This window comes from Bolinopsis microptera, chromosome 4, assembly GCF_026151205.1.
Source record: "Bolinopsis microptera isolate Bmic1 chromosome 4, MBARI_Bmic_1.0, whole genome shotgun sequence".
In the NCBI taxonomy this organism is placed as follows: Eukaryota; Metazoa; Ctenophora; class Tentaculata; order Lobata; family Bolinopsidae; genus Bolinopsis; species Bolinopsis microptera.
The window spans coordinates 8,761,573-8,785,953 of record NC_087075.1 but is presented as its reverse complement, the minus strand read 5'-3'; the positions used below and the strand labels follow the sequence as shown (position 1 = coordinate 8,785,953).

The 24,381-nt window shown below is 37.5% G+C and overlaps 1 protein-coding gene across 1 annotated transcript in view; it reads left to right on the top strand.

Moving 5' to 3' along the window:
- The window catches only part of LOC134813705 (uncharacterized), a 31,575-nt gene that overhangs the window by 5,548 nt on the left and 1,646 nt on the right, over positions 1–24,381 (top strand). Inside the window, exons 2-30 of the mRNA XM_063821558.1 lie at positions 11,434–11,520; positions 11,789–11,985; positions 12,124–12,255; positions 12,377–12,755; positions 12,990–13,145; positions 13,462–13,582; positions 14,281–14,498; positions 14,717–14,890; positions 15,087–15,251; positions 15,420–15,521; positions 15,652–15,857; positions 16,103–16,310; positions 16,486–16,616; positions 16,815–16,923; positions 17,108–17,242; positions 17,622–17,821; positions 20,697–20,819; positions 20,962–21,038; positions 21,144–21,313; positions 21,564–21,642; positions 21,787–21,899; positions 22,151–22,276; positions 22,466–22,575; positions 22,738–22,841; positions 22,947–23,053; positions 23,176–23,328; positions 23,482–23,581; positions 23,883–24,023; positions 24,229–24,367. Of these exons, the coding sequence (XP_063677628.1) occupies positions 11,434–11,520; positions 11,789–11,985; positions 12,124–12,255; positions 12,377–12,755; positions 12,990–13,145; positions 13,462–13,582; positions 14,281–14,498; positions 14,717–14,890; positions 15,087–15,251; positions 15,420–15,521; positions 15,652–15,857; positions 16,103–16,310; positions 16,486–16,616; positions 16,815–16,923; positions 17,108–17,242; positions 17,622–17,821; positions 20,697–20,819; positions 20,962–21,038; positions 21,144–21,313; positions 21,564–21,642; positions 21,787–21,899; positions 22,151–22,276; positions 22,466–22,575; positions 22,738–22,841; positions 22,947–23,053; positions 23,176–23,328; positions 23,482–23,581; positions 23,883–24,023; positions 24,229–24,367 (4,262 nt within the window). The remainder of the gene's footprint in view (positions 1–11,433; positions 11,521–11,788; positions 11,986–12,123; positions 12,256–12,376; positions 12,756–12,989; positions 13,146–13,461; positions 13,583–14,280; positions 14,499–14,716; positions 14,891–15,086; positions 15,252–15,419; positions 15,522–15,651; positions 15,858–16,102; positions 16,311–16,485; positions 16,617–16,814; positions 16,924–17,107; positions 17,243–17,621; positions 17,822–20,696; positions 20,820–20,961; positions 21,039–21,143; positions 21,314–21,563; positions 21,643–21,786; positions 21,900–22,150; positions 22,277–22,465; positions 22,576–22,737; positions 22,842–22,946; positions 23,054–23,175; positions 23,329–23,481; positions 23,582–23,882; positions 24,024–24,228; positions 24,368–24,381) is intronic.

Below are 24,381 nucleotides of genomic sequence, written 5' to 3'. Positions count from 1 at the left end.
TAGATTATAAACAAAATTTCTGGTCTCCAAAATGTAATCATCATTAAATAATTTACTGAATTGACTATTTGTGAGTATGTTGTGAAGGTCTGTGCTGTTTCTTTGTCTGATCTCCTTGTAGACAAGACATTCTTTAAGCAAATGGACTTCGTCTTCTTTAATGATGTCACTAAACGGGAGCTCGTCCAGGAGGTCTATGGTGATTCTGTCTGAGCTGCAGCAGAAGTGGCAAGCTCTGTAGAAGATGCTTGAGTTTTTCCAGCCATATCGACCCGTCTCGATATTAAGTTTGTGGGAGCTTGTCCTCAGCCATGTGGTACATCGGGTTTTCTTGTGATTGAGTAGAGACAGGTATGTGTCTAATCCAAAGCTGCTTTTGACTTCGTTGTAGAATGTAAGCTTTTTGTTTTCAAGTCGAGCTTTTTCCCACTTTTCTTGGAACCAATTTCTCATTCTACTCCGAACGAGTTGGCTGTTCGGCATGGGAACATTCTTCGAGACAATTGTTCGTTTAATTGCTCCTGGGTCAAATGCGTCGGTCAGCGCTCTCGATGTTCGGAACCAGGTCAGCTCTAGGTTTCTTTGCTCTACAAAAGCATGGCGAACAATCTGTGGTGAGTTTTTTCTGTCAAGGAGGACGAGCCTGTTGTGGAAGTCAAGAAAGAGCTTACTCAGTTGTATTCCAAGGGGATATCTTCCTGTGTCACCCCATATCGGGATATTTGAAGTTCTCTTGTTGACCCCAGTCGTCCATTTTAGCAGCGAGAGATGCAGGCGCTCGAATTTACATATTTTTCAATACAGGTGTTAAGTGTGAAAATATGATCAGAGGTTTGTGCCCCCTTGCAAAATCCTCTCTGGTTCTGTGATTCGGGGCAATGTACAGCTCTGAATTCGAGAAGTCGACTGAGCAAAATATTTGAAAATAACTCACCCAAATTGCTGCCCACGGCGATTGCTCGATAGTTATCCGGGTCATGTGGACAACCTTTTTTGTGGAGAGGGGTAACGATAGTGGTAGTGATGACGTCATCAATTTAAGCGTTTTTAAAACTTGATTTTTGACAAAATAACAACTTTTCAAGTCGATTTTACAGCATAAAGGAGTTATTTTATTCAAAATTTGAGGTCACATTGAAGTAAGATAATTGTTTAAGCATTCTGAAAATCTACCGGAAAGTTTGCCTAGCTTGCTCCTTCATGAAGATATTTGTCATTGAAGTTAGTGCTTTTTTGAAGAATTATTTTATAAAAACGTCAATTTTGCGATTTAGTATTCTCCGGTGTTGGGCCATACCTTGTGTTGTGGAGCTCAGTTCTGCTATAAGTACATATTATGCATTAGGCTAGTTTTAAAGTTTAAAATCGAAAATTTGCACACGTGGGGACACGCCCAAATTGATAGAAAATTACTAAAATCACTGAAAATTGTTGTTTTCACCATTTTCTGTCAACTTTGGAGTGCCTTTGTTATTACAATTCTTCTTGAAACACTTTGAAACTTTGCATGCTTATTAAACCATACATAAATTACGAATATGCAAAAATTTACGGTGATTCAATCTTGGATGCGCACGCAACGTCCGCTCAAAGTTTGCAGGTGCGAAAGGTGAAAATTTCGAAATCGTTGAAGCTTCCTCCTTATCAATGAAGATATCAGTTTATATTTCGACTTTATAAAGTACCCTGACATTATAATAAAAAAAGAAATGATATTTGACCAAAACCCATAATCATGGTTAGGGTGGACCGCTGCCAGTGTCTCTCTTTCCCAAACAAAAAAAAATTATATTAAATTGATTGACCGTCTGCAAATGCAAAATGATACCGAGAATGAAATCGGTCGCTCGCTTTTCCCATTCATTTACAATTGTACTATTATACTGGTTCCAGTACGTTGATGGCGACTTGTGTCACTCTTGCCGACCTCACTGATTGGTCACGAAATTTCGGTCATGACCGGTCAATTTCGGTCATGACCGGTCAAGGGGACGGCAGAAAAGCTATAATTGAGTCAAATGTGAATACAGCTCTTATTAATATTATGCAATTCGTTCGCTTTAAAAGGATAAGAATTGATTAAACTCGCATTCTCAAACAATAAAAAATCTAATCTGAATTATTCATAATAATTAAAAAAAAATCAAGACACTTATTTTACTTCGGTGTATTCCAACAGCCACATTGTTAGTGTTACACAAGTGCAACCAGCCAATTACAGGAAGCCAAAGGATTTATTTGGCCAGTATGTGTACCATACTTTCTTCGCCTGAGACTTTGCTGCAATATGCAGCTCCTCATTTAACCCTCACACCCGATTTCTTAAGTATTCGGCTGAGTAGACCGGGGGGCTGCATAGACCACTCAAGATCCTTAGCTGAACGTCAATGACGTTCACCCCACGACCAGGCAGACAGTGTACTCCAGTAGCAGGGAGGTGTTGAGTGTGCACTTCGATGTATAGAGTTTTTTGCTATTGAATCGGGTTAAATAGGTCATTGGTAACTCAAATCACCGAGGGGGGAATTTTGTGTCGCTAGCCCCAACCCTGTGGAGCCACGCCCATATTTCATATCAGGTGCGTATATGGGAAATATGTATCTCAGCTTCTGAAGGTCTTAGAGACTCAAACTTGAGTTTAAAATGACCGCAATGACCATGTTTATATTAGTACTATGAAGGTCATGAAAGCCCAAAATGCTTATTTTTGGAAAAAATTCAGAAAAACTGATTTTCACAAGCAACAAATCTACTCTAGAAGTTAAGTGAAATCGAGTGTAAAGTTCAGTGTCTACAACGTTTCTAAACATAGGATCCTTTGTAAGATCATTCTGAATCAGAATTGATTAGGTATGCAAATTCTATTAGTAGTTTTAACCCTAGGGTGCAAAACTCCTAAATTACCCCCAGGCGCAAATATATGACTTTTCTATCTCGGCTTCTGAACGTTGTAGGGGCCTCTCTTTGAGCTCAAACTAACTACAATGGCCACATTTATATACCGACTATAAAGCACAAAGCAACTTAGGGTCTATACAGCTTAGTTTTTAGAAATTCATTAAAAACTTTTTTAACCTTCATGCATCATCCCTAGTCTCTACCCAGCTACCACCAGTGCGTTATGATTTTAAATCTTTCTAGCAACCTCTGATATGAATGCTACCTCTTCCTCTATCCAGCTACTATACACCAATTCCAGCTGTTTTCACCTACTTCGGCTACTATCTCTTTAGCTACCACCAAGGTTCCTCCAACTTCTGCTATTTCTAGCAATCTTAGCTTAGGTTAGTGGACTACTTCTTGCCCTATCTAGCAACCATCAGAAAAATGTCCTCTTCCTTAATGAGCTGGAAATTGTTGGATGCAGCGGAGGTAGCACTCATATCAGAGGTTATAAGATCTAAAATTATAACGTATGGTGGTAGCTGGGTAGAGTTGACCTGGAGTTAGCAGAAGGCAGCTAGAAGTAGATTCTGCTACATGAGGTTGGATTCAAGTTGATTAGCCATAAAAGCCGAGCAGTACTGGAGAGAGCCCCAGAGAGGGAGCTGAAGGCAGCCTTCTGAAACTGAGTATTTTCGCAGTTATACCAAAATTAAAGTTAGGTGGTATGTGCTGCTCCATAAATGTTATCCTAATGTGTTTATGTTGAACGTTTTACTGTGCTGCAAATATCTTTTTAGCCCGAGATATCATTATTAAGTACATGTTTGATCATATTACTATTTTATGATGCATGAAGGTTAAAACAGTTTTTAATGAATTTCTATAAACTAAGCTATATAGACCCTATGTTGCTTTATAGTCGGTATATAAATGTGGCCATTGTAGTTAGTTTGAGCTCAAAGAGAGGCCCCTACAACGTTCAGAAGCCGAGATAGAAAAGTCATATATTTGCGCCTGGGGGTAATTTAGGAGTTTTGCACCCTAGGGTTAAAACTACTAATAGAATTTGCATACCTTATCAATTCTGATTCAGAATGATCTTACAAAGGATCCTATGTTTAGAAACGTTGTAGACACTGAACTTCACACTCGATTTCACTTAACTTCTAGAGTAGATTTTTTGCTTGTGAAAATCAGTTTTTCTGAATTTTTTCCAAAAATAAGCATTTTGGGCTTTCATGACCTTCATAGTACTAATATAAACATGGTCATTGCGGTCATTTTAAACTCAAGTTTGAGTCTCTAAGACCTTCAGAAGCTGAGATACATATTTCCCATATACGCACCTGATATGAAATATGGGCGTGGCTCCACAGGGTTGAAACTACTTATAGAATTTGCTTACTTTATCAATTCTAATTCAGAATGACCTAACAGAGGACCCTGTGTTTAGAAATCTTGTAGACACTGAACTGCTTACTCGATTTTCACTAAATTTCAAGAGTAGATTTTTTTACTCACGCTCAAGTGAAAATCGGTTTTTCTGAATTTTTTCCAAAAATAAGCATTTTGGGCTTTCATGACCTTCATAGTACTAACATAAACATGTGCATTGCGGTCATTTTAAACTCAAATTTGAGTCTCTAAGACCTTCAGAAGCTGAGATACATATTTCCCATATACGCACCTGATATGAAATATGGGCGTGGCTCCACAGGGTTGGGGCTAGCGACACAAAATTCCCCCCTCGGTGATTTGAGTTACCAATGACCTATTTAACCCGATTCAATAGCAAAAAACTCTATACATCGAAGTGCACACTCAACACCTCCCTGCTACTGGAGTAGTGGGATTTGAACTCGCAACCTTACGATTGCAAAGCTGACGTTCTAACCAACTGCGCTACCTGGCCGTTAAAAATAAAAACATTTCACCATATTATTGCATATTTGGAGGAATTTGGTAATGGTCACTGAAATGTCATGCTTAGAGTTAGGTGTCGTCTGCAGGATCAAAGTCTTATAGTTATTGTATAATGTCATGCAACCACAGCTCTTCGTTTTCATTATCTTGTTGAAGTATTTCGTCGATAAACCTTACTTTCAGTTAATTCTTTAATCGTCATCGTCGTTCTGCAGTTTCTTGTGTCCAGTCTCCGAGTGGAGTTGCAGCAGATCTTCTGGAGTTGATGGGATTGGTTTACCAGTGCTGTCTGAGTTGAAGAAAGCCAGGAAAGCTGGCAACGCTGCAATACCTCCGAAGATGGCCAGCACTATCCTGGGATCGATATGGTTGTAAAAGAGAGTCAAGTAGGGACCCACGAAAGCACCAATCCTGGCAGAGGCAGAGCCCATGCAGTATATCATTCCTCGGTGTGATGTGGGGGACAGTTCTTTGGTCAGTAGAGCCACGGATACCCAAACACCCGACATAAATGGAGATGCGAATAGACATATCACGTGATCCAGCCTCCAAGTTCCAGTCAAGTGGACTCCGTAGCAAGGGATAGCGAGAAAGAAAACCGTTGCTGCCCCTGCAAAGTTGATCACCACAGCGTTCTTCCGGCCAAAGTAGTGGATTATAAAGTAAAGCATCCCAGATCCCTTGGCAATGAAGCCGGCTCCAGTATCAAAGAGGATGCCGGTGTAGATACCAGCCCCTATTTTACCCCAGCTAAAGAGAAGACCGTAAGATACGCATGATATCATCATCCAACATACCATCAATATGACAGTGTTCTTTAGCATTAAAGGATGTTTTATGAAGTCTTTAATTTGGCCCAAGTAGTTCTTATCGTAATCTTTGTAGGCCAACTCCGTGTTATCCGATATTTCAGTGGTATTGAAAATACCTGAGATTCTTTTAAACGTTGCTCGTGCCTCTTTCTCTTTACCTTTGATCAACTGAAATCTCGGTGACTCTGGGTAAATGAAGACAGCTATGGCTGTGGTAGCCATAATACATCCAATCACCAAATAGATGTGATGCCAATCCTTCAAACCATAAGAAATACCAACGATGACAACAGATCCCAGATCCCAAGTACTGGAGCTGAGAATTTGACTAAGGTTCCTCAGTTTTGTTGGAGTGAACTCTATCGAGAGCAGATCAACTCCTGTCACTGCAATAAATCCTCCAATTCCGTGAACTACTCTCAGTGCAAGCATGACATTGTAGTTGTTCACAAAGAAAGCAGCAAGACTGGATATTGATGTTATCGCTATTCCAATCAGACATGTTGTCTTCCTTCCAATCTTATCGAATAAAGCCGTCCCCACTATTTATAGACCTGCGAAAGCACCGATGAAGAAGAAACTCTTCAGGTTTGATCCTTTGTCCTCATCCGAGCATATGAGGCCCCATTCCATTGCGAAACTCGTTCTTTCGATTGTCCACTTGAAGTCTTGGTTAGGTTTCAGGGAGTTTTCGCATATAGTTACACGACTGAAAAACGTCTCCGGCTCATTCGTATAATTTCCCATAAGCTCGTCGCATCTATGTGAGATACATTCCCAATCTTTGTAGTTCAGGAAACCTGGATGAATTATACATCTATTAAATTAATATCTAATTTGACCAAAACCCATAATCATGGGTAGAGTGGACCGCTGCCAGTGTCTCTCTTTCCCAAACAAAAGGAAATGATATTAATTTGATTGACCGTTCTCAAATGCAAAATGATACCGAGAATGAAATCGGTCGCTCGCTTTTCCCATTCATTTACAATTGTAATAGATTAAGAAGAACTACCCAAAGGCAGCTAGCTGCCTTTGGGTAGTTCTTCTTAATCTATTACAATTGTAAATGAATGGGAAAAGCGAGCGACCGATTTCATTCTCGGTATCATTTTGCATTTGAGAACGGTCAATCAAATTAATATCATTTCCTTTTGTTTGGGAAAGAGAGACACTGGCAGCGGTCCACTCTACCCATGATTATGGGTTTTGGTCAAATATCATCGCTTTTTGATTAATGTCAGCGGGTACTTTATAAAGTCGAAATATAAACTGATATCTTCATTAATAAGGAGGAAGTTTCAACGATTTCGAAATTTTTCCTTTGAAAACATTTCCTTGTGTTTGGGTAAGCATATCGGTCGATCACTGACTGAATTTGCCACTTTATACTCATTCAAGTTGGCATTAAATTTATATATAATGACATTGAACTGTCGTGGTAAAGCAGAATTTGTTCGAAATCACGAATGAGCAAAATTATCACCTTTCGCACGTGCAAACTATGAGCGGACGTTGCGTGCGCATCCAATATTGAATCGCCGTAAATTTTCGCGTGTTGGTGTTTTATATATAGTTTGATAAGCATGCAAAGTTTCAAAGTATTTCAAGAAGAACTGTAATCACAACGGCACACCAACGTTTACAGAAAATGGTAAAAACAGCAATTTTCAGTGATTTTAGCAATTTTTAATCAATTTGGGCGTGTCCCCACGTGTGCAACTTTTAGATTTTTAACTTTAAAACTAGCCTAATACACAATTTATACCTATAGGAAGCAGAACTGAGCTCCACAACCCAAGGGATAGCCCAACACCAGAGAATACTAAATCGCAAAATTGACGTTTTTATAAAATAATTCTTCAAAAAAGCACTAACTTCAATGGCAAATATCTTTATGAAGGAGCAAGGTAGGGAAACTTTCCGGTAGATTTTCAGAATGCTTGAACAATTATCTAAGAGAAAATGTCCTCAGATTTTGAATAAAATTACTCCTTAATGGTGTAAAATCAGTTTGAAAAGTTGTTATTTTGTCAAAAATCAAGTTTTAAAAACACTTAATTTGATGACGTCATCAAGTGGTGATGATGACGTTAAATTATTTTTCGATATAATTAAAACTGAAGTGTAAACAATTATCTTTAAGACCTGTGGTCGGAAATTGCTGTATCTTTTATACTTTTGAATCTCCGGACACTTAAATTCAGGCTACAATTGACTACATTTGACTGGCAAAGCGTCTATCCCTGAATATATGTATCACGACAATCTATCGTAAAACAGGGGTTCCAGAAAACCCATTTCCCGATACTCCTGAAACATGAAATTTTTTTTACAGTCGATTTGGTCAACGTCTAGACGCCCTGCAAAGTTTCAGATCTCTAACTCAATTTTAACATGGTTTTTAAGGCACCTGAATATGGCAATTTTGGGTTTTTTACCGAATTTCGTATAACATGCTGGCGCGTATTTTGCGCAAATTTCTTAAAAACCTCCACATAACTATTTCTTGTTCCTGTCATCTTTAACATTGAATTAGAATGATTTGAACTTAAATATACCTGCTGAACTACTTTCGATGAGTCTTAATGCCCGAAAAACAATAAAGGGTTATAAAAGTAAAGGGGGTAAATAGTAAAGGGGGTAAATAGTAAAGGGGGTAAATAGTATTGTGAATATAAGAGGCACGGTCATGCTTGCCAGCATTGTGATATTTATTCAAATATCAAAAGCTACGTTTTAAGCATTCGTGGTGCGAAAAGAAGATTTTACGCTATAGGAACTCAGGAAAGTGAACAGATTTCACTTGGATATTGATTAACCGGAACCCCATTAGACGTATGTCCATTTTAATTGGATGACCTTAATGTTACTAAGAATCCGCAAATTCTAAATTGGTGCACTGTTATCAATATCATCTGATAGTAATACTAATATCTCAAAACAGCACTGATTCACAATTTCAAGTATATAATAGTTATACCTGTAAAGATGGGAGCGTAAGCTAAAATAGGACCAGCCATCTTTGCCAACATTCCAGCGATGAAGAGTGCTATAAATTTAAATAGGGCGGTTTTGGAGTTCGTAGCTCCGATAGTACTGTCATAGTTAAGAATGCCGGTTAAAATGCAATGAGAATAATTATCAGGGTAATGTCAGCATCAATTTTGTCTGCTAGAATTATTTCTGATACTTTATTTCGGAATTATTTCTGATATTTTCTGATTTCCCTCATGGAATGGGTCGAATTTCTTGGATACTGCTTATTGGATGCTACCCTTTAATTAATTAATCGGTATCAAGGATATTTTAGCAAGTTAAAAAACTTACTTGTTAACCACATCTTCCACGGTAAGGTTATCGGAGTCACACAGCTCATCTGATTTCCCTATCTCCGACATCTCCTCTTCTCCTTCGAGCGGCTTGTACTGGTCACCCGGCTCTGGGCTCATTATATTTATAGCTGGTATTGATAGTAGTGTCAGCAGAGACCTCATAGTTAGCGATAAACGCTAGGGCCTCCAGCGTTCAATTAATGTCCATTCAAATAAGGTCCGATAAGGTAGTTGTTTGTGAATATATAAAGTGTGGTAGATATTTATACAGCGTACTCTACAATAGATTGTAAAACGGAGTACGAGTTACCACGATAGTATTTTATCTCTCCGCTAAGTCTACAATTCTGCTAGTGCTAACTAGCAATTAAGTCTGAGGTCAATTTAATGTTCCTAGATATGGATTATAGAGATTGCATTCACGCATGGTTGAACAACATGAGACAAGTGGAAAACAAACAAACGAATAGATTTCAAGCTCGTAAAGGATAGTTGCTTGAGATCGGAGATTTCAAAACTATTTTTTAAACTATAACGAGTACGACTACCAAATTCAATGAACAACGCAATTATTCGCACTATAAGTATAAGTATACGGATACCGCCACCGGATTCCTCGTTAAACGAATTTCCTCGTTCATGATGGAGAAATATAATTATTATGTCTATGATCAGCTCAGCCTTTTATCAAAAAGCACGCACAAAGTTAAAGGCTGGAGCTTTAATTAATATATGAAATATATTAATACTTGTATTCTGTGTAAAATTATCTTTATCCCGGTTACTGCGACAAGTAAAAATGCTCTTATTAGGGAAAGGAGTTTACTTAATAAGAGCATTTTTACTTGACGCAGTAACCGGGATAAAAATAATTTTACACAGAATACATTAAAACAATGCGACTCATAAAAATATTCAAATAACCGCAAATATTCCAATGAGATGAATAAATGTTTGGTATTCAACATAGCATATAATGTAGTATATATATATATTATATATACTACATTATATGCTATGTTGAATACCAAACATTTATATATAAAGAATGGAAGATAATTTTGAAATTATGAGTATGATTTTGAGCTAGTAACAAAGTTTTTTGTACTACACTAAGTGCCTTAGGCTTAACAAACTTAGATAATTGTGCGGTCTAACTAAATTGAATTATAATATTAAAAGGATAGATTTAAAAAGGATAGATTTGAAAATAAGAATAAATATGCAATCTAATAATCGTCATAAAATCAAATTATGTTTTCTCACAAATTATGTTTTCGAATTATGTTTTGAAAATAAGGATAAATAACAAATATGCAACCTAATAATCGTCATGAAATCAAATTATGTTTTCTCACAAATTATGTTTTCAAATTATGTTTTGAAAATAAGAATAAATATGCAACCTAATAATCTTCATGAAATCAAATTATGTTTTCTCACAAATTGTGTTTTAAATTATGTTTTGAAAATAAGAATAAATATGCAACCTAATAATCGTCATGAAATCAAATTATGTTTTCTCACAAATTATGTTTTCTCACAATTAAATGAATAAAATCCACGTACGTCGTACCGGTACAACTACAACGTATAATTATATTTTGGCAACTATTACAAATTTAATAGTTCTTTATCTTTAGGACTATTTTTCCAAAAAGGATCGTGCTGACTCAGACATTTATAAAAGCAAATTTTAGTGATTTTAGCAATATAAGGTCTAACTTTCCGATTTAAAACTTTTAAACTAGCCTAATTAGCTAGTACACAACATAACGGATGATTACAAAAAAAGGAACTTTTTTTCAGATCCCTTTATCGGGTCGATCAATTCATTTGTGGTCACAATCAGTGTTAAAATTTGGACAATTTTGAACAGAAATAGTAAATGCCAGACACTCAAAGCCCCTTGAGGTAGGCACAGAGCAATCTCTTTCTTACAGTTACAGCCACTGAAGCGCGGCTTCTAGTTCTACAGTTTGCTTGGGAATCTTTTTGATGCAAGGTTTTATTCTGCAATTCAGAGCTTCTGCATCTCCTGCAATCCAGTTCCGGGCATAGACATGTGTAGCCAGCACTCCAAAATAGTCCTCTATGGGTCTAAATTGTGGAAATTAAAATTCACTGACCTCGCTGATTGGTCACTGGTCAAAACCGCGAAATGTCGGTCAAGAGGACGGCAGAAAAGCTTAAAGCTCTTCCGAAATCTTCCAAAATCCCTTTTATATTCTGACGATTTACCGTTTATCAAAGCTTTCTTAAGGAATAGAACTTTGATTACCTCAATCTGTCTTGTGCCATCCTCAGCGACCTTGTAAGATGGTAATTAAAAAAAATTCAGTCAAAGCAGCGAAATTTTGGTTGCGGAAAGTTGAAATCTGAAAATGTCCTACCGGTGCCCGGTGGCGGTAGGACATTTTCAAAATATCAACCTTTCGTTTAAAAACAAATCGGAAATAATCATAGTAAATTTTCAGCTGAGTGTCAAGCTCAAACAGTCGACTGTAACGGAGTACTTGAGTGTGACGATTATTCTGACGAAATAGGTTGCTCTACAAAAGGAGGTAAAATATATTTCATATCATTAATTATAATAAATAATTATTATTATTAATAATAATTAATTATAGCTAAATGATAATAATATGAAATTATTTCCACCGGTATTTTGTCGAGCTAAACCTCCTACAGCCTCTGAATATCCTCAATTTGCTTGAATCTAAAAAATGGCAAGCTGGAGGCCGATTACGGATTAGGTTCTAATTACACATAATTGGTTCTAATTGGTTATGTCCAATTTTAGGTTTAACATTCCAATCTAACATGTTTCAGTTTACTCACGGATGGGTCTATCTGATGAGACAAGATTTCTTGTCCGAACTCCAGATGGAGATCATACATTCTGTTTCTACACATTCGGGAAATTGGACTTGTTCACTTCTGATTTTGGTTCTAATAGTTCACCGGTTGATATCAAGTCAAAGGGCCATTATTGTCTTGTCAATGAAAATGAAAAGAAAACGATTGAGGTTTGCAACAATTTGTTCATTAAATAAACTTACCCCTTTTGACAGAGACTCATAGATTATTAGGAAAAAAACTAACTTAATTTTAATTTCAAACAGTATTCCGCATTTGTCTCATTCCTTAACAGTAACACTATTTAGGGATATCTGTACGATACCAGCACGAAGAGTTTCATCATTGCGGGCGAAGGAAGCATTAAGGCAAACCATACCGTTGGAGTATGGGGAATACAGGCTGATTCAATCATAAAAAACATCATGGTATATCGTAAGGTAATGTTCATGATTATCATCGTTTCATTGAGTGTCATGAATTATTTCATTTGATGGAAATGAATCAATCTAGCACATACCTAATGTTTAGTTAAATTAAAACCAAAACTTAATGTTTCAGGCACTTTCACCTCCAGAGATGTTAGGTTACATAACCAACTGTGGAAATGATGGTTATTCGGCTGCCATTGATGTTTTTCTAGACCATCATTTGGTTGTTGTTTTGAACATAAAGTATCGACAATCTGTAAGTAAGAACCCTGATGATTCTTCTGAACAAAGTAAGAACCCCGATGATTCTTCTGAACAAAGGATGAACAAAATACGGTCAATAGTTAAACGTGACGATGACAATGACGATGACAATGACGATGACGAGTCGCCACCTGGGTCAGGGTGGATAAAGAGTGAAACTAATGATTATGATATAGATTTATCTAGTTCAGACGAAGATGTGTTTCCTGCCTTTAAATACACAGCTTTAACAGACATGTGTCAAGGTAAACGTCAATCCGTAAAGTGTTGTTTGATATTGAGAATTTTTTAAATTTTAGTGGCTTATTTGTCCGTATATCAAGTCGTTAGCAATTTTAAGTTGACTTTTAGATTCCACGTGAACTGTGCAACAATTGTGACAGAATGTAACAGAATATAACACGGTACAGTGTACACTATGCCATATAATCCATGAAATAAGTCAATTTATCGAGTGTCACAAATTTTCAACTTTTCAGAGGGTTTTACTCCAACTGGGTCAGTAGATCTAGCTACAACTCATATTTGTGAGAGCGGACTGACTATATCCAACCACTGCTGTGAAGGTGATATTTGTGAGCGGTGTAATGAAGCTGACCCGGATAAGACGGTGGAGTGTGAATATGTCAAGTCACGTGAGTCAAAAAGGATTCAATTTTATATGGCTTTAAGTTTAAATTGAGATTATGAATTTAATCCAAAAAGAGGTAAAACCAAATCCCAAAGATTACCTATCAAGTATTACTATTAGATACGTGAGGGGTACTCAAAGTTAAATTGTGGTCTGTTTGGATTGAGCGAGTTCATACTTTCGCACCGTTACGAAAATGTAATGCGTGTTTTTTAATGTAATAGGTGAGTATGTACTTTTGTATTTCAACTGCGATAGTGAAGTCCCGGCCGTAGGTACGGGTTACACTAGTTACTTTATATTTATATTTTATATTTCAGAGATTGTGGCCTTAGCAAAGAAAGGAAACGAAAAATCGTGTTCTAGTAGAGCTGAAATAGTTAACGCTTACAACAATATCTTAGGCACGGACGCAATTCGTTCTGCTAACACCTTCACAGAGTAAGACTTAACTTTTAAATTCGCAGCCGTATTTTTATTAATTCACTCAGCTTCTTTCAGTTATAATGATTAAAAATATGCCCCCACCATTAAACTAATATACAATTTGTAATCAAGCAAAAGTAATTGATCTCGAATCTTTAAATTGAGATTATGAATTTAATCCAAAAAGAGGTAAAACCAAATCCCAAAGATTACCTATCAAGTATTACTATTAGATACGTGAGGGGTACTCAAAGTTAAATTGTGGTCTGTTTGGATTGAGCGAGTTCATACTTTCGCACCGTTACGAAAATGTAATGCGTGTTTTTTAATGTAATAGGTGAGTATGTACTTTTGTATTTCAACTGCGATAGTGAAGTCCCGGCCGTAGGTACGGGTTACACTAGTTACTTTATATTTATATTTTATATTTCAGAGATTGTGGCCTTAGCAAAGAAAGGAAACGAAAAATCGTGTTCTAGTAGAGCTGAAATAGTTAACGCTTACAACAATATCTTAGGCACGGACGCAATTCGTTCTGCTAACACCTTCACAGAGTAAGACTTAACTTTTAAATTCGCAGCCGTATTTTTATTAATTCACTCAGCTTCTTTCAGTTATAATGATTAAAAATATGCCCCCACCATTAAACTAATATACAATTTGTAATCAAGCAAAAGTAATTGATCTCGAATTAACGAGAATTCAAAACTCAGTTGCCAAAAGTCAAGTTGTGTCTCCAAAGCTTACCTTCAAAACTTAATGAGTGGTGCCGCCAACATCTGGGCATCTGAAAGGACTATGGAATACTCTGCCTGGACTTCACCAATAGCCAGTGAAGAGGGCAGTCGAGCTGTGGTTCTTAGTAAAGACGGTGATTGGAGTCTAGAAAGTGATCTGCCAGAAGATTCATCTGTTTTGTGCAATGTTGGCGGTAAGTCAGAGAGTGAGACACACTTTGGTCCATGCAGTTGTTTGTGTGTTGAATCGTTTCTCTAGAATTAGAACGGATAACTTAACAATGACCATTCGTTAAGTTATCCGGTCATTATTCGAAGCTTTTTTTACAGCTTTCAAGCTTTCAAGGTAACTTTGCAATTATTTGTAAACACCATCAACAGTCACCTGTTAACACCATGTCCTCCCGATCAGATTCAACTAAAGCACTAAAGTTTCAAACTCCTTCCGACTTCTCCCAAATACGGGTCTCAAAAACAGAAGCGTTCAGGAAACTCACAATATGTTGGGCTGCATCAGGGTCCGGAGTTCTGCTGCACTACACAGGAGTGTCTTCTATTACTGGGAAGGATATTTACATTGCAACAGGTGGAGTGTGGGACTGTGGGAGACTTAACTTGGTGTCTGCTGTCTAGCTATAGTTCTGATATGTTCATATTATAGTGTGACCATCTCACTCGATCACTATAACTCGCTTACTATTTTATCAGCTAATAGCTATTATTTCAAAGTACATACAACGATCCCATTATTCTAGGAAACTAACAAAACATCCTCCCATTAGAGATAATAAACGCTCGAACTTACTTGACTGTCTACATTGCTGGATACCCGGAGTATTTTGATGTTGACTCAAGCATTGGAAACTACATTTGTCTAAGATGGGAGAAGAGTACAGGAAACATAGATCTTGCGATTAATGGAGAGTGGGTTGTTGGCAAAAACACGTGTAAGCTATAAGTATAGTGATTGTGGATGCGTTATGACATGCCATTCCTCATGTCTGATAGTTTACTCATTTATTTACATTCCGCCTCTGAAAGTCTGAAAGGTTTCATTCGATTGATGATCTATTTGTTGTATTATTTGTTCCAAAACAATCATACAATTTCTTCAGATGCGAGCAGTCGAAGAATCAACCTTCCCAAATCAGGAAGATTAGTGATTGGAGCTGAGATCAACACGGCTGTGGATCCTATGCTGGTTGACGCTAATTCAGGTATTTTCTTCACATCAAAATTCCACGAAGCATTTCATGTATACATGATGAAGATCACTATTTTTTCGTTACGTTATCGAAACGATCTCTGACATGAAAGTAAAAATTCAGTAAGCTTCTAATTATACAGGTCGTTGGACGGGTCTGATCAAGAACTTGGTTATCTGGGACAGATTCTACAACCCTCTAATGCTAATAAAAACATCAGAAAAAGCTATGTGTAGTGAACGAGCAAAGTCTAGCGATGGGTGGTTAACATTTGAGATGGTTATAGCGGGGTCAACAAACCATGAGATGTATTCTAACTTTGAGTATTCATCTAGTAATTGTGGCCAGGTCTGTGGAGAATCTTAGGGGAAGATTTAACGAGTTGAATGACTTATGCCATTTTGGATTCAATGTTTTTGAAACAAATCATTATGAAGCTGTTATCGTGGCATTTTGTGAGCCAGTTACATTCTGGATTCAGCAATTTGCTGAATACAAGATTCTATGCTGTTAACCCACTTACCAGTATTCTGCCTATACGTTACATGTTATAGGCATATATAAATGAATAAGTTAACGTAAGTTTTCCCAAGTTTAATGAAGAAAACGAGAACAGATATGAGAAGAGAGATGAGAAGAGAGATGATGATAGGGATGAGCCCAGCTCAATATCAATAGATTACTCAACCTACTCATCGGATCCCACCTTTGTTTTTAAGTGGGTTAAATCAACAGAAGAAGGGGTGACCATCAGTATCGCTGAGGATATGAATTACATTGTTACAAAACTCAGTGATAAGGGTAAGAACTGATAAATAATAAAATCAGATGTGAATAAATGCTATATTGCTGTGATTGTTGTTTAAATTAGCATTGCGTCGGGTCTATTTTTTAAACAATATTTGTACAACACCAACCACATCATGACATTACTTAGAAATGAGTAAGTTTTAAAATCCTCACCTTTTTTCTCCAGGGAACATAAAACTGGACCCTCTCTCTGCACTTTGTATATCTGGGTTAAAAGGAACATCCAGTTACGCGTTTGTTGTGGCTGCTCACAGTACTGGTCTAACAACGTTGCAAGTCGGACAAAAGATTATCACTGTAATAGTGGAAGAAGATTATTTTATCAACTTCTAATCAGAATTGAGTTAAAATACCAAGTTGAATTATTCAAACCGTCAAATTATTCAAACCGTTTTTAATTTATTGATGTGAGATTCAAAAAAAGATACGTTCATCGTAAGTTGTTACGCCATGTTATTCTAAAACTAACAGCTTGAGGAATTACCAATGTTTCAGGTACCCTACGGCACTCCCGGATCCGGGCAAGTAGAGAATGTGTATCCAGTTGGAGATAAGATCTGTATCACAAACGTGCTCGCTCCCTCCGACTATGCTCCTCTAGATGGTGTGTGTCTAGTAATGTTGTGTGGATTGTGGATAATACATACAACTTGGTAGCTGTAAACTTCAAAACTCTAAAAGCTTCAGAGAACTTAAAACTCATACTACTTATCAAATTTGACCGTAAACAAGGTGAGTAACATTGCAGATTCTTGATACGATAAATGGTTAACATGGCAACTCACCAGGTTTTATCGAGAGTATCCATTACATGGTAGATTCAAAGGATCCATTACCGTGCCCAAGTGAGGAACAGATCACCACGGATCAGGGCGTTTTGGTTTGGCCTCCAGTAAAAGAGTCTGGAGATGTTACCACAGCTTGTAAGTTGAAATGAAATGAAATGAGGTATTTATATCCCGCTCATATGATTAACCAACAACACAAGGAAGGTGGTTAACCATGTCAGAGCGGCTGACTGTGATTGATGTGAGCAAATGTGTAAAAGTGAACAAAAGTATAACTCAAAAGTATAACTTCATAGGATATTTATTGTGCGTAATCTTGTTCGATTCGATCAGAATCCAAAGGACTTGATCATGATGATAGCCTTTATGATCAATTTGAAACCACACTTAACACTAAAAATCCAACGTGCCACAAGGTAAACTTACTAACAGTGAACTTAGTTTAAAAAGTTTACACAGTAGTTTATACAGTTTACAAAGTAAACTTACTATTTACTAACACCACCCCACGAAGGTCAGTACGGCAAAGTATCAGACTACACGAAAGTGGGACTAGCCACCAGAACGTGTAGCCAGTCCGGGTGGAGTGGAGTGGGTGATGTGACCGCGTGTGCTGTGAAGTACACTATACCTACCAAGGAGGCTGAGGAGTACTTTGAGGACACTGAGATTACTGATGAGAATGTAGAGGAGTTTGCTGATACAATTAACCAGGTATACCTTATCCGTCGGATTACTTACTAGTGAAACGGTTTAACTCTTTAGGGTATATATATTTCTAAATAACTTATGCCAAATTGTAATAATATGTTATATGTGCTTCGGATTCTGTATTATTATCCTTAAAATTGGTTTTTGTGATTATGTCACTATCAACTGGAGTTGAACCTTTCTAATTTTGGGGCATGGAATTTAGCGGCCGTTCAGAAACCAATAATAACGGCCGCAATTATTGTTTGGAGCGAAATTTAATCTGCTATTTCTGCTGCAGTTTATCTGTTCTGATATCTTGGTTAAGTTTAATCTTTATTTACACGCGGTGGCCTGTTTTAGCGTCGATTTACTTCTCGATCTAAGAGCCATGTTTTTTTACGTGCTCTGTGACATGTCAGTCCCTTTTGCATCCTTCGTATTAGTGGAACTTAGCGGACTAATTAGACCCTTTAGGGTGTTGATCGCGATCGCGATTTATATTACAGTCAATGTTACCTAAAACTGTAGTATCTTCTACTTCTATCTCGGCTACATTCCCTGTTCTTGGCTTTAGCAAGATATCCTCCCATTTAATGTGTCTTTGTTCCCCGTATGTCTCCTCTATGTTCGATCCTATCCCTGCATCTGACATCGCTTTTATTTCGGCGGCGCTGAGCTCTTTGGAAAACACGTTGAGTTTCGCCATTTCTCCTCCAAATTGCAATCCTACAGCCGCACCGTTGTTTCCTCTATCACCAATGCAATCATTGCCTATGACAAGAAAGCCATTCAGAGGAATGGGGACTCCAGTGGAACCTTTTGAACCAGTTTTTAAATGGTTGCCATCCTTATAGATGCTTATTGTGTTCAGTGATCGACTCCAAGTTGAGCATAGATGATACCATTCTCCTATTGGCACGGATCCGAATTGGTCAAGCCAAGTGGGGCCAAATCCGTACCAAGCATTCCATTTTCCACTATCTGATATGACTATTTCACCTCCCATGCAGTATCCGAACCAGATGGTGTAATATGAAGACCGCAACTTTTTGATCCAGGAACATACTGACATTGCCTCTGTGAACGGTCCCATGTCCGGCTGATATTCAATGTAGCTAGTTCCATCGTCGCCGAACTTCAGACCTTTTCCGTTTCTTCTGGTTAGTTCGATCGCTGCGGAAAGCACACCCTCGTCAATAAGTTATAAATAGAATAGTATTTGTCATGTCAAGAGAAAAAAAACGATCAAACTAATATAATATTTTATGTCAAAAGGAGTTGGGGATAAATGCTTAATTCAAATATAATTTCATATCATATCTTTTCACGCGTGTCTTACCTTGATACGCTTGTGCAAGTATTGATAGAATTATCAATAAAGTGAAGCAATTCTTCATTGTGTATGAATCTTGTCTCGTTCTCAAGAGATCTCTGACCTTGACTGATTTCTAGTTTCACCTTAACTTCGCTAATATAGTATGGAAATGTTAACATCAACGAATTGATTTTGAGAGAGAGAGAGAGAGAGAGAGAGAGAGAGAGAGAGAGAGAGAGAGAGAGAGAGAGAGAGAGAGAGAGAGAGAGAGAGAGAGAGAGAGAGAGAGAGAGAGAGAGAGAGAGAGAGAGAGAGAGAGAGAGAGAGAGAGAGAGAGAGAGAGAGAGAGAGAGAGAGGGAGAGCAAGCAGTTACCTGGGGACCTCCGATTAAAGATATGGCAGAATGGCAGCGCGCCCCACCCAGTAAGCAAGCAGGTGACCTGACTAACTTTCACTAGACCAGCGTACTGAATAGCTCCTAACTGAATAGAGAGCGAGAAAGTGACCCGCTGTCATTACGAACAATGACAGCTAGACCAGGATTCCTGGACCAGGAACCACTGCTGCGTCGGAGACTGAGGACTGGTGGAAGTGTTCTATTCCATGTTTATACTCAGGAGCTACGTAGGTTACAGATCTAGGTACTAGTGACTAGGAAATTGGTATACCTTACGACAAGCTTCATTGTTACCGGAGCCTCGGTCAAATCTTCCTAAAATATCAGTCACTCTGGCTGCTTCCTTCAAGACATAACTCTGCTAGACAATGTCTAAGCTGCTTTAAGTGTTTCGTATCTTATTCTGTATCAATACATGGGGAACTACGGAGGGGTTTGCCAGCGTCAGGAAAAGAAGAAAACTGCTTCGATAAAACCCAGGCCGGCTATTGATCTAGATACTAGTGGTGAGGCTAAGTATATTCGTTTTTACACGTGACTGTTATTTTGTAAATCCATTGGTTGATGGCTGCTGCTAAAAGCTCATTGGTCATGGTGAATCGCTGACACGTGTCAACAAGGAGAATATCTACCGCCACACCCGACCACCAGTATCAAAATCTATTGTTACCGCTTATCGAAGACGAAAGCCGTGGTTTATAAATCCCCCTCAAAATATCAGTCACAAGCCGCTCAAGCTGCTACCAAGACAAAAATCAAGACAAAAATCGGTAAAATCTGTTCCATAGGCTTTAAGTGTTTCGTCTTCATGCTCAATGTTCATGCTGTCATACGTCAACATCGCGAAACTTAACAATCGACCTAGGAACCGACCGGAATGGGCTTTTGGCTGCCGGACCGGATTTTGCCGGATTTTGCCGTACCGGAACCGGTTGTTAGGAAGGGCAAATATAAGGCTGCCGGAACTTGCCGGAATGTGCCGGATCTTGCCAGAAAATTTTAATTATTCCTTATTATTGGGCTTTTTTCATTATCTAGCTATGAACTAGCTTTTGTAGATTGGAAATGGGTTATTTTTGAAAACTTCCTGCTTTCACGAAGGAAACATATCCATGTTAATTGTATCTAGGTCAAATCAGACAATTATGGGAAACATTTACAATAATGTTGGTTGTGATTTCAGGTTGTTCAAGAAACAGACACAGTTACCCAGCAACAAATGGTGACAGCAGCTGATGCTATGGAGAAGCTCACTAATACCACTAACGTTACGATAAGCAGCACAGCCATGACAACAGTTGTCGAGGTAATAAAGATATTGATTATTGGAGTCTTCATTCGCATACAAAGTTATGTTTCTATGCATGACTTTAATCGTGGAATTTGAAATTGTGAGTTTTGACTAAATGCCAATTTTTATTGATAGTTCTAAATCTTCCTCAACTTAGATTGCCAATATAATCAATATAAACGGTGAATCTGAAACGGAGGAAATAAAAGAGGATGAGGCGAAAACTGCCACTAGGTAAGCCGATACTATTTATACTTAGATTCAATAAAATATAAACAATAATCCGAATCACCTGATATTATCAAACCAATTTAAAACAATAACATAAAACCTTCTCAGGATCGTAGAATCGGTAGAAAAACTGGCAGGAAAAGTTGACGTACCCGTCAACGAGACATTTGTCGCCAAAACAGAGACCGTTAGTGTCGCGGTTCACAAACCACCAAACCCAGATAATTCTAGTGGGAAGGAACACCTGGGGGATATTACTGCTTTCTTTATCGAGTTCTGTAAGATGAACAACTTTCTTTAAAGATATGCTTTTATTGCAAGTTGCAACTCTTCCTTTTTTTTCCTTTAACCTCTTACGAAACATGGACAATAGTTAATGACAGAAAACTATAAAGTGTAGAACTAATTTCTCATTGACATTTTTGACAGACATTTTTGATATAAAATAGCAACTAGTCTACCTATTTATATTATAAGAAGAGCGTTCTATAATTCTTTAATATCGAAATAGCAAGCATTGTTCCGCAGATGATGGAACTGATATAGACGTCTCTACTAAAAAAGTAGACCCGCTGAAGAAGAGTGAAAATGATAGAATTACCATTAGGTTTCCTAGCTTAGTTTAAATACTGTATCTTATATTAATTTTATGTAGATTGTAGAAATGATCTCGAACCTTTGCTGAAAGAATTTCAGCAGCCAATGATTCAGAGCTACTTGCTTTCTATTTCTTATAATTTGTTATTTCCAGGAGAGAACAGATCAATCCCGGGGAAAATGTTTGGTTTACGAGCTACAGAGAGGGAAGTTCTCTGTTCAACTCGGATACTACAATTGAAGTTGATGGCGAAATTATCGGCGCAGGTTCGATCGCATTGTGTATTGTATTGGTGTTGTATCCATTGTCCAAAAAGTTTACTATCGTGTAACATGAAGATATTTATTAATAATGGTGTAGTATAACATGTGAAGATCGTGTTTTAAAATGTCAAAATGTAACGGCCATACGTGGTACTGATTGTAAAATACGAATTAACTTTAACATTAAAGGTAACAAATGTTTGTTATGAATATATCAATATCAATACAAAATATTGGACAAAATAGTTTTACAGGGATCGGAGAAAAGAAAAAGAAATTCGAGGACGGAAAGGGGATTATCATGACATTTTACACCTATTATGATTTGGAGAAAGAAAATGCGCTTTGCCAGTTCTGGGACACTTCTGGCAAAGTTGGAAGTAAGAAACCTTAAACCATTGTCAAATAATTAGAGATTGATTGTCGAGCTCAACATTTCTGATTCGAGGATTCTGCGACAAGATTAACAATCAATAATACAAATTTTCGCTTGGAAACTTCTACGGTACTCATGTATTTACACAACATGTTCCTGTAAAAATTGTAAAACTATACCACTATTCTCGCAGAGTGGAGTTCAGAGGGTATGAAGTTTATCAACAAAACAGATCTCTACATCACATGCCAGTCCAATCATCTCACAAACTTTGCTATCCTCATCAACCCTAGCAACAAAATAGTAAGCTATCTATTTTGATAGGATTGAGTAATTCAAAAGGCATCGCTTGTTATGTAAGATATATGTAAATCTAATCTGAATATTGAATCTATCTTTAACAAAGTTTTAAAAGTTTTTCAAAAATATTTGCTACTTTTGAAATTTGAAAATATCGTCTGACAGTTTGCAGGTGGACAGCGGTTAGCCCTGCAGATAATCACGATTCTCGGAACAGTCCTGTCAATGATAGGTCTTGTGGCTACTATTGTTGGGCTGTCTGTTTTCAAGTTAGTTGTCAAGTTATGATGTTGCTTCTATTCTTACGATCGGATTTTAATATCGTTTGATAATCACTATCTTTTTTAAATTTTTTATTTTACTCTATCTTTTAGACAGATAAGATCAGTTCTGACGAACAAGGTTCACATAGGACTATCCTCCTCCCTTCTTATCGCATATTTCTTTCTCCTTGTCGGAGCAGATTTGGTCGGAAGCGAAGGTAAATATTTTAAATTGTCTCTTGAAATAATATTATCATTTTCTAATCCTGAATTCTCTTCACGAACTACAATCCTAATTTCCTTCGCTATTTATAATCACATCTTTACAATATGTTTCCAGGAGTTTGTTATTTCTTCTCGATAGTAACCCACTTCTGGTTCCTCTGTGCTTTCTGCTGGATGATGTGTGAAGCTCTGAACCTTTATCTCAGACTAGTGGTAGTCTTCGAGACTTACTCTAAGATGTTTCTTAAGTACTCCATATTTTCACTTGGTAAGTTTTAATTGTTAATGTACGTTTTCATGCTTTTTATTGTTGCTTATTCACCGTGGAAAACATTTTCATAAATCTGTTTCAGTCAATCCTTTGAAGTTAGTTCTAAGATTCATCATGAAAGTGCTCTTATTTTATCAAATAACGATTCAGTGACGCCGCTTGTGATTGTGTTGGTAACTGTCATCGTGGAATTTGCTGGAGAGAATGGAGCTTACATTATCAGCAATAAAGCCAGTGGAAGTCGCCTATAGTTAGTTTTATATAAGTTTCAATACCAATTTTTAATAAACTTCAGAGTCAATAGTGGTGTAAAAACTATCGAACCAACTGTCTAGTAGCAGTTGGTCGGACAAACTACTTTCAAACCTGGTTACACAAACCCGGTAACAAAACTGGTAACCTGGTAACAAACCTGGTAACCTGGTAACAAACCTGGTTACAAACCTGGTTAACTGGTTACAAACCTGATAACCTGGTAACAAACCTGGTTATAAACCTAATAACCAGGTAACAAATCTGGTAACAAACCTGGTAACCTGGTTAAACTTCAGTTGCTGGTTGGACTACAAAGCAAGGATGGTTGCATTCATGCTGCCTCTAATCCTAATACTATGTACTAATCTAATAGTGTTTATCATCGTCATGAGGGTCTTGTTCTCCAACAAACAGGGTCATGCCTCCCCCACCAACAAGTAAGTGTATTTTCACGATATCAAATAAGAGGGACCATTTAACTCATTTATACAGACTACCGTTATATCCTTATGCGACATTTATCTTCTGGTGTATTGCGTAGAAAAATCTTAAGATCCTCCCAAATTAATCTGGAGTTTACAGTTTTGCGAGTACAACTTGTGAAGTTGGACCCCTTATTTAACATTTACCCATGTTTTGCAGATCGCATTGGATAGCTAGATTAAGATCAGCAGTAGTAGTGTCAACTCTAATCGGGCTGTCATGGATAATGGGTATATTCGCTCTCGGAGAGGCCAGCTTCGTTATCAATGTTATCTTTACTCTTGTGAACAGTCTGCAAGTACGGTGTAATAA